This window comes from Sprattus sprattus (assembly GCF_963457725.1).
Source record: "Sprattus sprattus genome assembly, chromosome: 2".
Classification (NCBI taxonomy): domain Eukaryota; kingdom Metazoa; phylum Chordata; class Actinopteri; order Clupeiformes; family Clupeidae; genus Sprattus; species Sprattus sprattus.
In genome coordinates, this window is record NC_137921.1 from 24,968,022 (window position 1) to 24,983,828 (window position 15,807).

General features: G+C 44.9%; 1 protein-coding gene across 2 annotated transcripts in view; it reads left to right on the forward strand.

Annotated features, from left to right (window-relative positions):
* Positions 1-285: 285 nt before the first annotated feature.
* The window catches only part of vsnl1a (visinin-like 1a), a gene marked incomplete at both ends in the record, with an annotated part of 88,756 nt that continues 73,234 nt past the window's right edge, over positions 286-15,807 (forward strand). For both annotated transcript variants that reach the window (XM_080833145.1, XM_080833146.1), the window contains one exon: positions 286-447. In XM_080833145.1, coding sequence (XP_080689271.1) covers positions 286-447 — 162 coding nt within the window. The remainder of the gene's footprint in view (positions 448-15,807) is intronic.

Consider the following 15,807-nt stretch of genomic DNA (forward strand, 5'->3'; position numbering starts at 1 on the left):
CCAATAAGAAGCATTTGTTTGGTGTGAACATTAAGCTTTATTATTTATCAGCAGTGAATAACAGAGGGAAGATAGTAAAAGATGGTGTGGTGGTAGACTTTAGCTTAATCTACAGTGCAGTATTGATATTAATTCTATGAGTCGCAGTTTCTTGTGTGTGTGTGTGTGTGTGTGTGTGTGTGTGTGTGTGTGTATGTAAATAGCACTATTCACTAGCCATCCATCTCTTCACCTACTTATTTAAATTGTGTGGATTGTTCCCTTTCCTTGCCCCACAGACACACGATGGGGAAACAGAACAGCAAGCTGACCCCTGAGGTAATGGAGGACCTGGTGAAGAGCACAGAGTTCAACGAGCACGAGCTCAAACAGTGGTACAAGGGTTTCCTAAAGGACTGCCCCACCGGACGCCTCAACCTGGACGAGTTCCAACAGCTTTATGTCAAGGTAAGGCTACCTTGCGTGCTTGTGTGGTGTGTGTGTGTGTGTGTGCAGGCACATGCCAGCTTCAATTCATCGCTACCAGCTTATTGTTCATTTGAGTTTTTAATTATTGTCCATTTTGTAGGCCAGAAATGTGGTATATTTTGGGGATAATTTAATATTCATATTAAGGTAAAAATGAATGGCACTTTAGGGCTCCCTGAAGCATTCTCTTAGACTATCAGTTTTAACTCAAGATCAGAGATCACCAGCTGCCTCTGCTGATCATGCATTTTGAGTTTAGGTGTTTTTCTACATGGTGGCCATTTTTTCACCCAGATCGCAGTCCTTACCTCCTTCCCCATCAGTTAGCCCAACTTTTATAGATACAAGACATTTGGTTAGGCATTAGCATTGCGCAATGTATAATGACCAGGCAAAAAAAAATTTTTTGTGTGTCTAACGCCATTTATTTGTGAAACTCCATTCAGTGGGACCCTTGAAAGCTAAATTAAATTGGGTTTTAGTCCACCATAAATGCCAAGACATTTTCTCCTAGACATTTATAGTAACTACATTAGAGAAAAATGTAGGGAACTAGGTTCAGAGCTGACTCATGGACAAATACAACCCTGATATGGAGCTGCTGCCAGGGTATCAGACTTATTCGTCATTGCTGAACCGCTGGGCCTGCACTGTGCCCTTTTTAAACCTCTCTCATCAGCCACTGTGTTGTCTGTTACCGTGCTACTCTGGCTGGAAGATCCGCTCAGCACAAAACAAACGCTCGGATAATCTAAGGCAAGGGGGATGTGGGGGAGTGGATTTTAGCAGCCAGTTGCTAAACCTGTTAGAAATACATCCCGTTGTGTTCCCTGGCAACGGTATATCACTGATACGGTTTTATTTATATCAGAATGTGAAGATAGCAAGGTAATCGATAGAGCCCTCGGACAGCTCTCCATGTCCCCGCAAAAATTTCTGTTGGTCCGTTCATGGCCACGGATACTACTTGGCCGTGATTGGACGTGATTGCCGCAGATCGTTTCCTTGAAAACTATTCCCTATATATCACAATACCGCCATATTTAAAACCCACCCGCCTTTATTAAACTCCGGCATCAACAGATAGCCTATATGCTAGGCCTGCAGCGGATTCGAATTTTATCCGAATCCGTTCGGTTCGTTTACCACAGTTCGGAGCATTCTGGAGATCCGCAGATTTCGGTTTCATGAAGGCATTGCCTTATGTAGCGTATTTTGCCTACTGTAGCCTACGTCCGATACAAAAGGGTGTTTAGGACCCAGCGGAATGCATTCTCTCCAGTGCTGCCCGAGCCATAACAACAGTATGTTATGGTAACCATAACAACAGTAGTAAAAGTAGCCTAACCGACGGTTGATTGACAAGTCATGGACGGCGGAAAAGACATCGGAAAAAACGATGAACAGAATAGATGATTTTGTTATCAATTTTGTGTAATAAAATGTTCTTGGTGATTTAACATTTGAACAATGGCTTGAAGAGGCATTTAATGAGACTGACAAGGGGAGATACACAAGTTTGACAGAAGAGGAAATTGTAAAGGCGCACTTGACCGTAAGGGGCTATTTTACTGTAACTCTCCAGTGTAACGGTAGCTGTAATAGGTTGTTTTCTGAAGTTCAAGCGCACAATTCCTAAATTTAAAGAAAGTAATTGATACAATTATATTCTAAATATACGGGAGATAAATACAAACGGGTGATAAGCGGGATAACGGCCTTAGAGGTCGACCGGGTTCGATGGAAATAATGGACAGGTAGAGGCAACTCTGGCTTCATGCTGGGCTCGTCGCCAGAGTTCTAAGCCTCGTCGGCCGTTATCCCTTACATGTTACACTCAGTGCACCATGTTTTCAAATGCATTTAGGGGAACATTTATTGCACAAAAAAGCCTTGCAAGTTGTCTGATTGCAGTCAATTAACACATTGCAAATAGCCTGTGGGTCTCATTCATTTTTGTGTTTCTCCCCCAAACCCTCCGTCCAAAAAAAGTCCGCCTTTTTACTATCACGGACATGATCCTAATCCGAACCGTATCCGAAACCGAGGCCCAAAACGGTTATCTGAACCGAACCGTGGACACACTGATCCGTTTCACCACTACTATATGTACTCGCTCACATAAACAAGCCCCGTTTAAAGTAAAACTGCGCACGAGAGGGAGATATAAGCATATTGAAATTAAATTATTCACATTGCAAGAACGGAATGAAATAGCCTACACATTACTAGGGATGCACCGATCCGATATTTGTATCGGTATCGGTACCAATATTGAAGACATTTCTAGATCGGGTATCGGTGACAATGGGCCGACATTCAACATTCAAAGATTTAGGGTGGCGCGATAGCAGACATAGCAGACAATCCAGAGAACAGCCATCAAAAGCCTTCCCGCACGTTAACTGTATGAAAAACTATCTGTTGATAGTGACGTTGCCTAGCAACGCTGTCTGCTCAGTTAAGTTCGGTGAATAGTGACAAGTTCAGTTCGTCGCCCATCAGTGGCAAAGTAGTTGTGCCTTATACATTTCCAATGCTTAAATCATCATTGTTCGACATGTATGTGAGGCATTGTGTGCGTACATAATGAATGTAAGGGGTTTCATGAAGTTACGGCTGTGATAGGTAGAGTATTATGAGTGCAGGTTGCTATTAGTAGCGATAAGCATGCTAAGCGGAGATTTAGTTATGTTCTGATGTTGATTCGCTGTAATAAAGATGGGTTCATCCTGTTAAGATTTCGACTGGATGAGCTATGAATGAGATTCATGTTGCCTAGTGTAATGTCCACAATTATATGTATCGAGTAATGTTAGTTGTGTAATTGTTATCGTGTAGCAATAACTCATGCTAAAGTAATTCAGTGCAGTCCCCATTCTCATTGCAGGCACACACGTGTACAATCACATGCATCGTCATGTAATGGAAATTGATGAATGCACATTAAAGAGAGATAAAGAATACAGTTTTGGTAATTGTGGGTCTTTTAACAGAGTAGAACCAGCAAATGCATTAACAGGTCACCATGCTGAGCCTCTACAATGTAACGTAAAAGTTGACGCTAGCGGATATATGATTGCTAACTAATATGAAGACTAGCCCTAGTTAGAACGTACATTATTTTTGATTATTTTTATCCTATGTTATGAATTGATAGTGATGACTAGACATGATGTTTAGTAGCAAATGAGCAAAAAATGCACCAAGATCTCATGTCATGCACTCCTCTTTTCTCCCTCTCGCACGTGTGGTCACACACATACACACAGTTACCATACTTTCACGCTGTTTTTTTTATATATCGGTATCGGATCGGTATCGGCCGATACTAAACCTCAGATATCAGTATCGGTATCGAAGGTGAAAAAAGCGGATCGGTGCATCCCTACACATTACACATGATAGGCATCTGCTAATAAAACTCACATTGTATGCTACACCAGAAGAGGCACAACAAAAGGGTCTTACCATTGAAGATATATTTTTTTTCTTGTAAACTTGAAGTCCACGTATACAACGTAAGCACGGGATGTTTCAATATGTTGCGATCATTTTTCGAAATCTCCACTAAAAACCACTTGTTAGGCATGTCATCCATTCATATCGATGTGAATCAATCAATACTCATACAACTTTAACCGTGATGTGTTTTCCTTTCATTTCACAACTTATTTATTGTATAATTCACGATAGCAGTTGCCCCTTCGTAAACATTAGGCTACACATCTTATCGTCACATGATCAAATAGAGATTTGACATTGGACAACAACACAAAAATTACCCAGAAATCATAATTGAACATCTGAAAATACAGAAGAAAATAAGAACGTATTAATTTAATTGAATCGTTTTTTTAATAGTTTCTATAGTGTAAGATAAGCATATCATTTTGTTGTAGATTGCTACTGTTTCTTCCACAAAAAATACCCGCCGTGATAGAGATAAGTTTGCCCTTTCAGGTGTATATAACATTTGCCAAAATCACCTTGTTATGTGTCTGCTGACACCTGCTGCATTTGAGCAGTGACAGCGGTAGGTAAGTGACAGTTTTAGCGGAGAGGGTAGTCCAACTAATAACGATATCCATTGCAGAAAGACGTCATGAATTACCTTATCTTTGGCAGGTAAATCGCTACTCCGCCTGTTGTTGTGGCAGTGAATTGTTTTCAGCACCCACAGCCGTTGGAGCACTATAACGGGACACAAATGCTAACTACTATGTACTATCCGGCCGCCCGCCCACCGCCCGACTATCCGATGCGACCGTTTGAGTACCCTAATGGCACCTTTAGGGAGCAGCCAGAACTGACGATTTATGTGTATGTGTATTTAAGTTTCTTAGCAGAAATGTCATGGGTTGCTTTAAAAGGGTCTGTGCATGTCTTTTTTATAGACTCTGGGGGTAACCAGTCTCCTCATCCAACTGAAGGTTTTGCCTTGCAGAATCGACTGCTCTTGTTCAGTTAAATATTCCTTAATTTAATCACAATTTTAAGTCAGAATGGCTTACTTGTGCATTAATAGATCTAGAATAGTAAAGATTGGTTACAAGCACATTACTCTAGCATCTTGCTTTGGCTGTGACTAATAATGCTTTTTCCTACGTATACCATTCAGCTCTTTAATAAGCGCATGAACAGTCATTAAGTGAACCTATCAAACACAATTCATTATGGATGGAGTAACATTGTTTATTTCCACATCTTTTTGGAAATTTGACAAAAAGTAAACTATTGCAGGAAGGTAGATTGTTTGTTTACTCTATTCTATTGTATTACTATGTGTTCTTTCTTCCAAATTTTTTTTTAGCCACATGAAACACGGCAATATAAACATTTCATTTGAGTTTGTGATAGACACTAGCTATCATAATAAGATAGTTATACGATTTTATTGCCTGAGTGAGTCGTTTTTCATTATATCCTGTCATCATGACTAATGTGAAGGACATGACAGCATGACATGTCAAAGTCAAGTCAAAGTAGCTTTATTGTCAAAAACTTAATATGTCAAGACATACAAAGGAATCGATAGGATGTTTCCCACTCTCCCACGGTGAAACATATTAAGGTGCACAGGCACAACAGATAAGACAAGACATTTCCTAAAACTAAGTAAACATAATCATAAATAAGTAATACAATCTTAAACGTCAACAAGTGCTAAAAGTGCAGAGTCCTGAGTGATTTTTTGGGGGGAGGGCGAGGGGTTGGGGGTTCAGCTTTCTGTCAGACTGGAGGATATGGCTGGGGGAGTGAGGGGAGAGAATTTAGCTTCCTGACAGCTTGGTATATGAAGCCAATTGATTTCTGTCTTTAATATGACAAGAGAAATAAAGCTCTAAGTGACAACTATAGTAAGATATGAATAATTATTTAAGATAATGACTATTTCTTCACACTGAGAATCCTATGATTGTTGTTAAAGCTGCAGTGTTTAAAGAGTTGTTCGTTGGTTTTTATCTCTTGTGTTTTGTGTTTTTTCTTGGAAAGCGTATATCTTTGTCTGGTTTTGTATTTGCCATATCTCTGTAATGAGTATAGAGATCCCTTGAGTGTGTATTAGCAAGCTGTCAACTCAGTTGGCCCAGCCATGTTGTTCTATTTCATTCTTACTGACCGCTAGACGGTGCTTTCAAGCACTGGATGATCCATCTCGCGCACACGCAGGTCGAGGAATAATACCAACATTGTCACGTCGTGACCCCGATGACCCCTGGATAGTCTATATCTTCCGGTGGGGTCAGGGAGACTGTTCCTTTTCATCTTCTCGCTCGCAGGTAGTTGTGTGTAAGGAAACTAAAGCTTGAATTAAGTGCTTTATCCTGTTCCGTGCCGTTGGCCTTGCGACATAGTCGGAGCTGGGAACATTACGTTACGTTGCCTAACCAGCTGTTGCCGCTGAAAAGTGTTTGATAATCTTGGTGACAGCTGCGTTCGCCCCTCTCCCACCATTTATTGTGTTTACGAATACTACCTTACTGGTGCTGTAGTCGCTCCTTTAACTAGAGCTCATAGAGACGCAGTTACAATTCCCTAGGGGAATTAGTTGCGTATACTGAATGCTGAATACTGAATCTGTAACCCATTGAGCTGAGTAAGTCGCCGGTTACTACGCAAGCAACCAGGGTTCGCACCCCGCCTCCGGCGCTTTAATGTGAAAATGTATTATCATTGAATTAATTTTCAAATCACTGGTCTGTTTGGTCCATACTACACTGTTGTGTTATTGCGATTGTTACGCTACCCCCACTGGCCCAGTCTAGCGGTAGAGTTGGCAGTAGATTGCTTTATTGTGGCTAAAAGAGATTGATTGTCATAGTGGTTGTCCCACACCCATAGCCACTGGAAGGACGCGCTTTCGCTTCTTCTTCCAGTGCTAAGAGGAAACGCAATTGTAATTCCGCTAGCTGAATTACTTGCGCATGGTGAACGACTATATCACTACAGTTAACTATATTTTCTTCAGTGATGCTTAGCCCACTTGACATGCCATTGGTTTACCACACCAGCGATCAGGGTTCGCAACCCACATCCGGCGCCCTCACTCAAACCTGAATTCGCGATTGAATTAATTTCAGGTCGCTGGTTTACCACGCCAGCGACCCGGGTTCGCACCCAGCCTCCGGCGCCCTGGCACTAAATTGAATTGAGTCAGATTCATTAAAAGACGTTCTCCCTGCAATATTTGAGGGAAAGCCCAGTATTATACTGTTATTCAGTTCATTGTGTGTGGCCATCCACCCTCTCCTGGTGAAGGCAGTGTGCTCGCTCCCCGCTCCCAGCACAGGTGTGGTCTGTATCAACCAGCTGATCAATTAATTATATAGTGCTTCTCTAAATACTCAAAGACACTTTACAGAGTAGTCTGGCCTAGGCCATACATTCAGACACTCATACCAGTGGTGGTAAGCTACATCAGTAGCCACAGCTGCCCTAGGGCAGACTGACGGAAGCGTGGCAGCCAGTTGGCGCCAAACGGCCCCTCCGACCCACCACCAACGTTCATTCGGTTCATACTAGGGCTGTAACGATATTGGATCGAACCGAGAAATCGCGACACTCTGGGCCACGAACCTGCATCATGATGCGAGGAGGCAGAACCGCGACATGCCCTCAGCGGTCACGTGATACAAAAAGTTTGGTTCGCTAGTAAGCCTACACGTGTGCTGTGCGCAATGGCTACCTCAGATGACATTTGAATCGGCCATTTGAATTGTTGGCACGTGGTTGCCGGATTGTTTGTCGCTGGAGGACTGCTCTGCACGGAGAATAGAAGTGTGTGCATTAATTGCTCCGTAGCTGTCTCTCCGTCTCCCTCTCCGGAGTAAAGACGTACACTGCGTCGTGTTTTGACCACTGTTTTCCCGTACTTAAATTGTTTTGAGTTAATAGGCTGTGAGAGAGCCACCAGTACTTTATGTTACTTTCTCTGGATCTTTCTGTATTTTGTTTGTATGAATGTGTGTGTGTGCTTTCGTTACTTAACGGCCATCTTGTGATGTACGGGGTTACTGTGTAACCCTAACGTTCAGTTTGTAGTGGTTCCCAAGTGTTTGCGCATTGTGTGGAAGTGCATAACATAATACGTGGTGTAGTAGTGTGGCGGCTATTCACTAATGTGTGTAGTGTTCTGAAACATTGTAACACGTTTGATTGCTCTGGTTCGTGTGCGTGAGTTGGGTTATTCCAGATCTTATAGCTCTTTTTGGTGGGTGTGTTACTGTTGCCAGTAGCCTGTATATCGCGGGTAATCGTGGGTAACTATGATGGCAGTGTATGAGGGTGTGCGTGTGTGAGAACTTTTTTTGTCATGTCATTAAATACCAGTGACCAGATATTTATTAAACTACAGAAATAAAACGTTTTATTTTGCTAAACTCTTGCCTCCTTGATATTCATTCATTTGATTAGCCTGGGCCCTGTTCATAAAATACGTGGCAGTTAGGGTCTGTCACATTTGGCCATACACTGCCATCATAGTTTAAGTTATTTGGTTATTTATGTGTTGTTTCCCTCATATTTTTAGGCTACTTTTTCAGAAGTTTGTTGAATGTTTTTCAACAGCATTGCTTTGAGTAATAAAAACCTCAATATTTTGTTATAAATTGTTTCTTAATTTTTTTATAGCTCATACTTATTCTAATGTGAATTAGAAAATATATTTAAAAAATCGCGAGGTAAAAAAAATAAAAAAATAATAATAATATCGTGGGGTGTATCGAACCGTGGGTCAAGAATCGTGATACGAATCGAATCGTGAGGTAGGTGTATCGTTACAGCCCTAGTTCATACCATGTTATGCATGTATTGGTGGCTGTTGGCCTGCAAATATTTAGTCGGTAAAGGCAGCGGTTCCTGCCTCCCTCTCCCGGCATCTATTCTGCATCTATATCTATTCTAGATTTATTCTGATTAACCCATTGAGTGTGGCCATTCCCCTCTCCTGGTGATGGTAGTGCTCTCGCTACCCGCTCCCAGCACAGGTGTGGTTTGTACTTGTTGGCCTGAGAATATTGGTCGGTGAAGGCAGCGGTTCCTGCCCTCCCGGCATCTAGTCTACACTGTGTAGCTCATTGTGCGTGGCTATCCACCCCCTCCTGGTGAGGGTAGCGCTCTCGCTACCCGCTCCCAGCACAGGTGTGGTTTGAAGTTTGGCCTGCAGGTATTTGTCGGTGACGGCAGGGGTTCCTGCCTCCCTCTCCCGGCATCTGCTCTGCACCGTGTAATTCGTTGTGTGTGGCCATCCACCCTCTCCTGGTGAAGGTAGTGCTCTCGCGTCCCACTGCCAGCACAGGTGTGGTTTGTAGTTTGGCCTGCAAATATTTTGTCGGTGAAGGCAGCGATTCCTGCCTCCCTCTCCCGGCATCTATTCTGCATCTATATCTATCCTATATTTATGCTGATTAACCCATCGAGTGTGGCTATTCCCCTCTCCTGGTGAGGACAGTGCTCTCGCTCCCCGCTCCCAGCACAGGTGTGGGTTGTAACTGATGGCCTGTGAATATTGTCGGTGGAGGCAGCGGTTCCTGCCTCCCTCTCCATGCACCTAGTCTATTCTGATTGTCCCCATTATGTTGGGACCATTATCCTCTACTGAGGCTAACTACTACCGTTCTCTCTCAGTGGTGCGTGGGTTGCAGACATGGTGAGCAACCACTCTTGTGCGGCCTGCATGGCCCTCTGCAGGTGGAGGGTGGCCATGAGCGATGCCCCTCTTGTCTCTGTGTCGAGCACCTGAGGGCAGAGTTTTCAGACAACCCCTGCATGAATTGCAGCTACATACCGCAGGCAGTGAGGGCGGCTAGATTGGCTGGGGCAGAGCAGCTGTTTGGTCTGTCACCTGAACAGCTGACAAGAGGTTGCTAGTTCGATTCCCTGTCGAAGCACCCTTGAACAGACACTGGACCCCTGATTGCTCCTGATGTGCAGTGTGCCATCAGTGTAAATGTAGAAATGTGTATACATTCTATGTCGCTTTGGATAAAAGCGTCTGCTAAATGACAATGTAAATATAAATGACCCCGGCCCAGCGATGCAACCAAGCTCTGCCGATCCGTCTTAGGCCTGGAAGGTCTGCGGCTGCCCCACCGCGCAGCTCGCAGTCACAGGTCCACCCAAGGGGTCACTACGGGGCCCAACGCCCACAGCCTGTTCAGCGGCAAGCGCGGGCCTTCAGAGTCCAGAGCGACAGCCCTCGGGCCAACCTCACGCTTCGTGCGCAGCCCATCGTCCCCCCAGAGCCCCTAGGGGCGGGGGGGCCAGGCGCTGAGGCCCAGGGGCCGGCTGTCTGCGTTTTTCCCAGCTGCAGCTCAGCTACTGGGCTGCTTCTATCAGGGACCCGGGGTGCTTTCCACCTCACCCACTGATGCCGACTTCAGTTCCGACGCCGGCCCCCAGCCTATGGCCGGGTCAAAATGACCATCATGAAGACCCGGCGAAAGCCCGGGCCCTTACCCAGGAGCGGTCCACCCTCTTGGACAGGGGTGCCATCGAGCCGGTAGACCCCCTGACACAACCCGGGGGGTTCTACTCAACCTACTTTCTAGTATCAAAGAAAGATGGCGGACCATCCTCGACCTGAGGGGCCTCAACAGGCTCCCGAGGGTCTTGAGGTTCCGCATGCTGAGCATGGCAAGGGGTTCTGCGTACAATAACCAGGGGGTAGTGGTTTACGTCAGTAGACCTCAAGGATGCCTAATTCATGTACCCATAGCGCACACCACAGACGGGTTCTGCGGTTTGCATTCCCCTGGAAGATGTCTGTGAGGCAGCGCCATGTACATCACCTAGTACCTTTCCCAGGGTCTACCGGGTGAATGTTGCCACTCCTCAGCCGTTGGCTGTGATCCTGTCACCTAGGCATGTAAGGAAGTGGGCACCCCCTGCCATCCGGGGTGAGGTGCCACTCCACCAGAGCTGTCTCGACATCCTGGGCAGCCTCGCGGGGTATTCCCCTGAAGATGTCTGCGAGGCAGCGTCACGTACATCACCTAGTACCTTCTCCAGGTTCTACCTGGTGTATGTTGCCACTCCTCAGCTGTTGGCTGTGGTCCTGTGGCGTGACTCTGCTGCTTCCTCTCAGTAAGGCAAGTGCTAGAGTTCTTCGTGACTTTGTTGGTATAGGTCATCCAGTGCTTGAAAGCACCGTCTAGCGGTCAGTAAGGATGAAATAGAACGGAAGTTACGTATGTAACTACGGTTCTATGAATCACTGGATGACCGCTAGACCGTTCTGTCACTCAGAATCCTCGTGCTCTCGCGAGAAGATTGTGTAGGAACAGTTTCCCTGACCCCACCGGAAGATATAGACAATCCGGGGGTCATCGGGGTCACAACGTGACAATGTTGGTATTATTCCTCGACCTGCGCGTGCGCGAGAAAGATCATCCAGTGCTTGAAAGCACCGTCTAGCGGTCATCCAGTGATTCATAGAACCGTAGTTACATACGTAATTTCCGTTTTGTCTTAAACTATATTGGTAACATCTAATTATGACCGCCGCACGACAGCGCTGCAGCGGTCATATAGGTTTAGTCGGAGTTCTTTTTTTTCTGGTTTTTCTGTTTTTTGTTTTTTTTTCTGTTTGCCGATTTTCTGTCAACGATTCCCGGGACACTGAAACACCGGGGTGCACGAAATTTAGTGGGCATGTAGCCCCACTAGATTAGTGTGGAACCATTGAATTTCGTTTTGATCCGTTGCACCCCTGTCGGACTGGACCCCTTTTAAAGAGGGTGGGGCACGAAATTTGGTGGGCATGTAGCCCCACTAGATTAGCGTGGAACCATTGAATTTCGTTTTGATCCGTTGCACCCCCGTCGGACTGGACCCCTTTTAAAGAGGGTCGGGCGATTCAGTTATCTGTGAATAAGTCGAAAACTGTAGGGCCGTAAGGCCAATTTTTTTTTGTATGTTGGTCTTAAGAGGCCACGTCAACCCTTCCACTACCACTTACAAGACACAATGTATGTATAGCGCCGCCTAGTTACAAATGAAAAAGCAAAAATGGAGTGTTGTAAAAAATGTTAATTGTAAGTTGACAAGGTCAGAACTGCACGAAATCGGAGGTGTGGGATCGTTATGACACCTTCTGACTGCACGTTAAGTTTCGTGGAATTCCGTTCACGGGGGGGCATGCAATAAATTGATTTATATGGTTATACACCAACTAGCCTGTAGGTGGCACGACAGTTTTCTTTGAATATCCCGAGAACCGTAGGGCCTTGGAGGGCCAAATTGTTCTTGTATGTTTGTGTTAAGGGGCCATGTCAACCCATACCATACCCAGTCATTACAAGTATAGCGCCACCTAGTTAAAAATGAAAAAGCAAAAATGAAGTGTTTTAATCGCTTATATGTCAAAGTGCTTGAAAAATTACCAAATTTGCCAGGGACATCAAGCCTGTAACCGTCAATCTTCGGTAGAGTTTTTGTCCATGGATGGAGCAAAATGGCTCTGTAGCGCCCTCTAGAACATTGCAAAAAAACCTGCGCATTGGGGTTATTTTGGCGTAGCTTGACGGAATTCGGTACACGTCTTCATCATGCTTGGACGCACTTAAAAGTCTCTTGACACCATGGTGGCAGGTCCACAGGAAGTCGGCCATTTTGAGTGGAAGATGCGTTTTGACGGCGTTTGCACACCTCGCGTTTCATCAAACTCCTCCGACAGATTTAATGGTGACGCCTTGAAATGTGGTCAGGCTACTCTTCAGCCATGGGCGAATAAAAGTTATATTGGATTTTCTCATTAGTCGGAAGGTGTGGGCGTGGCAGACCCTCAAACTTTGGCAACTTTTTAGTGCTTGCCACAAAACACAAAGTCTCTTATAACTCAATCGCATATATGTCAAAGTGCTCGAAAAATTACCAAATTTGCCAGGGACATCAAGACTGTAACCGTCCATCTTCGGTAGAGTTTTTGTCCATGGCTGGTGCAAAATGGCTCTGTAGCGCCCCCTAGAACAGGGGTCCCCAACCTTTTTTGCACCACGGACCGGTTTAATGCACGCAATATTTTTCACGGACCGTCTTCAAGGTGTGGCAGATAAATAGAGCAAAAATAAAATAACACCACCTGCATGAAATCGAATGTTAAGTGCATGAAAAATACAACTCACCATAACGATGAATCAGTGCTTGGTCTCCATGTGCCGAAGCAGTTTTAAAGGCTTCATTGGCTCGTTTGCTAGCTTGTCACCACATATTATATAGAGCGGACTTGGTGCTTGAGAATCACCTGTTGCGATATACCTGTATTTTAAGTATGACTCCTGGTATTGTCTGTTAAAAGCAGCTTTCTTTCTTGGAGGTCGTAGGCTCCTGTTCTGGCTCCTCAGTTGGCCTTTTCCTATTTACAAAGAAGCTCTCCAAAGACGTTTGTTTTTTACTAATTTTCGCTAGTTTGCGGGCTTATTTTTGGAGTGACATATCACGTGAACGAGACAAGCGTCTTGACGTGACAAGAGGCACAGGCGAATGTTACGTCCGAGAAAATCAGGTAGTTTTTCAAAATAAAACACCTTTTAGACGCTAATAATTAATATAGCGGAAACTATATAAATTATTTATTCTTTCTGTGCGGCCCGGTAACAAATGCCTCACGGACCGGTACCGGGCCACGGCCCGGTGTTTGGGGACCACTGCCCTAGAACATTGCAAAAAAACCTGCGCATTGGGGTTATTTTGGTGTAGCTTGACACCAAAAAGTCTCTTGACGCCATGGTGGCAGGTCCACAGGAAGTCGGCCATTTTGAGTGGAAGATGCGTTTTGACGGCCTTTGCACACCTCTCCTCCGACAAATTTAATGGTAACGCCTTGAAATGTGGTCAGGTTACTCTTCTGCCATGGGCGACTAAAAGTTATAGAAGATTTTCTCATTAGTCGGAAGGTGTGGGCGTGGCAGACCCTCAAACTTTGCCAACTTGCCAGTGCTTGCCACAAAACACAAAGTCTCTTATACCTCTTGCGTACATTGTTTGATCCAGAGAAAATGTCTTAGGGTGGAAGCTGGATCCGGCCCAAACGCATACATATGCCTGACTGATATCACCTATAGATCCACTTGTTGGTGGTTGGAAACTTTGTTTCCACACCTCTTTATGTGACCTGTTTTAACAAACTACATTGCAAAAGAAAAATATATCAAAACCATCCACAAAAAAGTAGTACACAAAACTTACTTAACCAAATCATCGAAATCTATCACAAATAATTCCTTTAATACATACAAATGAAACATTAACCAATTTACACACACAAAACACATAAAAACCACACAAACACACTGACAAACATGACTCATTCTGTGCCAAAACCTACTGAACAGTTCGGCGGTCATATTTTGTAACGCTTTGTGTTAAGGCTAGTTTTAACTGCCTTTGTGTCTGATTAAGTAATGCCTGGGTAGTTTTAAGTAGTTTTAAGTATAATTAAGTATAATCAATGGTTTGAATTTGGTTGCCTCATTCTTGTTTTGTTTTCGAGGAACCACAAACATAATGGCTGCCAGCATTGCAAAAGGGGTCTTCACTATATGATAATCAATGTTTTTCTAAGTGGACACGCAAGCTTGTGACCAAGGGAAATAAAACAGGTCTCATTTAACTACATAAATATTGCTGTGGATGCACACACATTTAATCTTTTAAAAGAGGCGGCTACTGAACTGTAATCATGCACACTTTTTTTTGTTGTCATTTCTGGAATCTGAGTTATATCATATTTAAATGACTCCCTAAAGATTTTTATTTAATTTCAACATGGTGGTGGTGTATATAGAGGCCCATTCTCCATCACTGCAGCTATTCTCTCCAAGCTGGAGGCGATGCGTTCCAGTGGCCGCAGCAACATCGCCACTCGGTCGAGAAGGGCACCAGTGCTCCGCCTCATCCCGGACAGCTCCCGCTCCAGCATGTTGAAGCCAGCTTGCTGGAGCTGCAGGAACGGGTGGTCATCCGGGTTGGCGATGCTGCCACGGCGTGTATTGCGCCTGGCGATGCTGCCCCTTGGAGGTGGCGCGGCTCCCTCCCCAGCTGGCCCATGCGCACTGAGCGGCTGTTGCGCACTGGTACCGAGGCCAGGGTCTTCTTCCTGTGAAGCTGCGTGGCATTTGATTTATTGTATGGCTTTGTTGCATTTATTTTATGCCAGTATTATTATAAATCTTGTAAACTCATCTCTGTGTATGTGGACTTTATTTATGTACCTTGGGTTTGGTCAGCTGGTGCACTGGGTTGGGTGCCGATTTCCATGCCCCCAAATCCCTGCACGCTCTCAGGCGTGAGGGTAGACGTGGCGATGTCCTCTGCTGCCGTCAGGTCCTGGGTCGAGGCAGATCCTGTGAGGCCACGAGAACGTGTGTTACCTGCCAGCTTGGATTTCCCACTTCTCCGGACGTCATTATAGCGTTTTCGGCATTGTGTAGCCGTTTTCGGGTGCCCCGTAGCAGAAACAATCACGGCAATATCTTCCCATGCTTGCTTGACTTTGCTAACTTTTGGAGGGTTTCTCGCATCCCCATATATATCTATCTCGCGGCTTTTTACGGCCCTGACGAGCACGTCGGTCTCCTCGGCTGTGAACCTTTCCGGTCTTCCTCCAGGTAATTCCGCCATTATAATAACAAGCCGCTATGGAATATGCGCTCCTCGCTCTTAAAGGGAATGTGAGATGACGCTCTGATTGGTTTATTGCATATTCCGCCCAAACCACACCTATGGCTGAGTAACCTCCTTTGGACCAACCCATTTGACATTTGCGCCGGACGCAAGTGTGTTTTTTTCGCCGTTATAATAGCAAATGCGCCATAGAGCCGCCCACACAGCTACTTG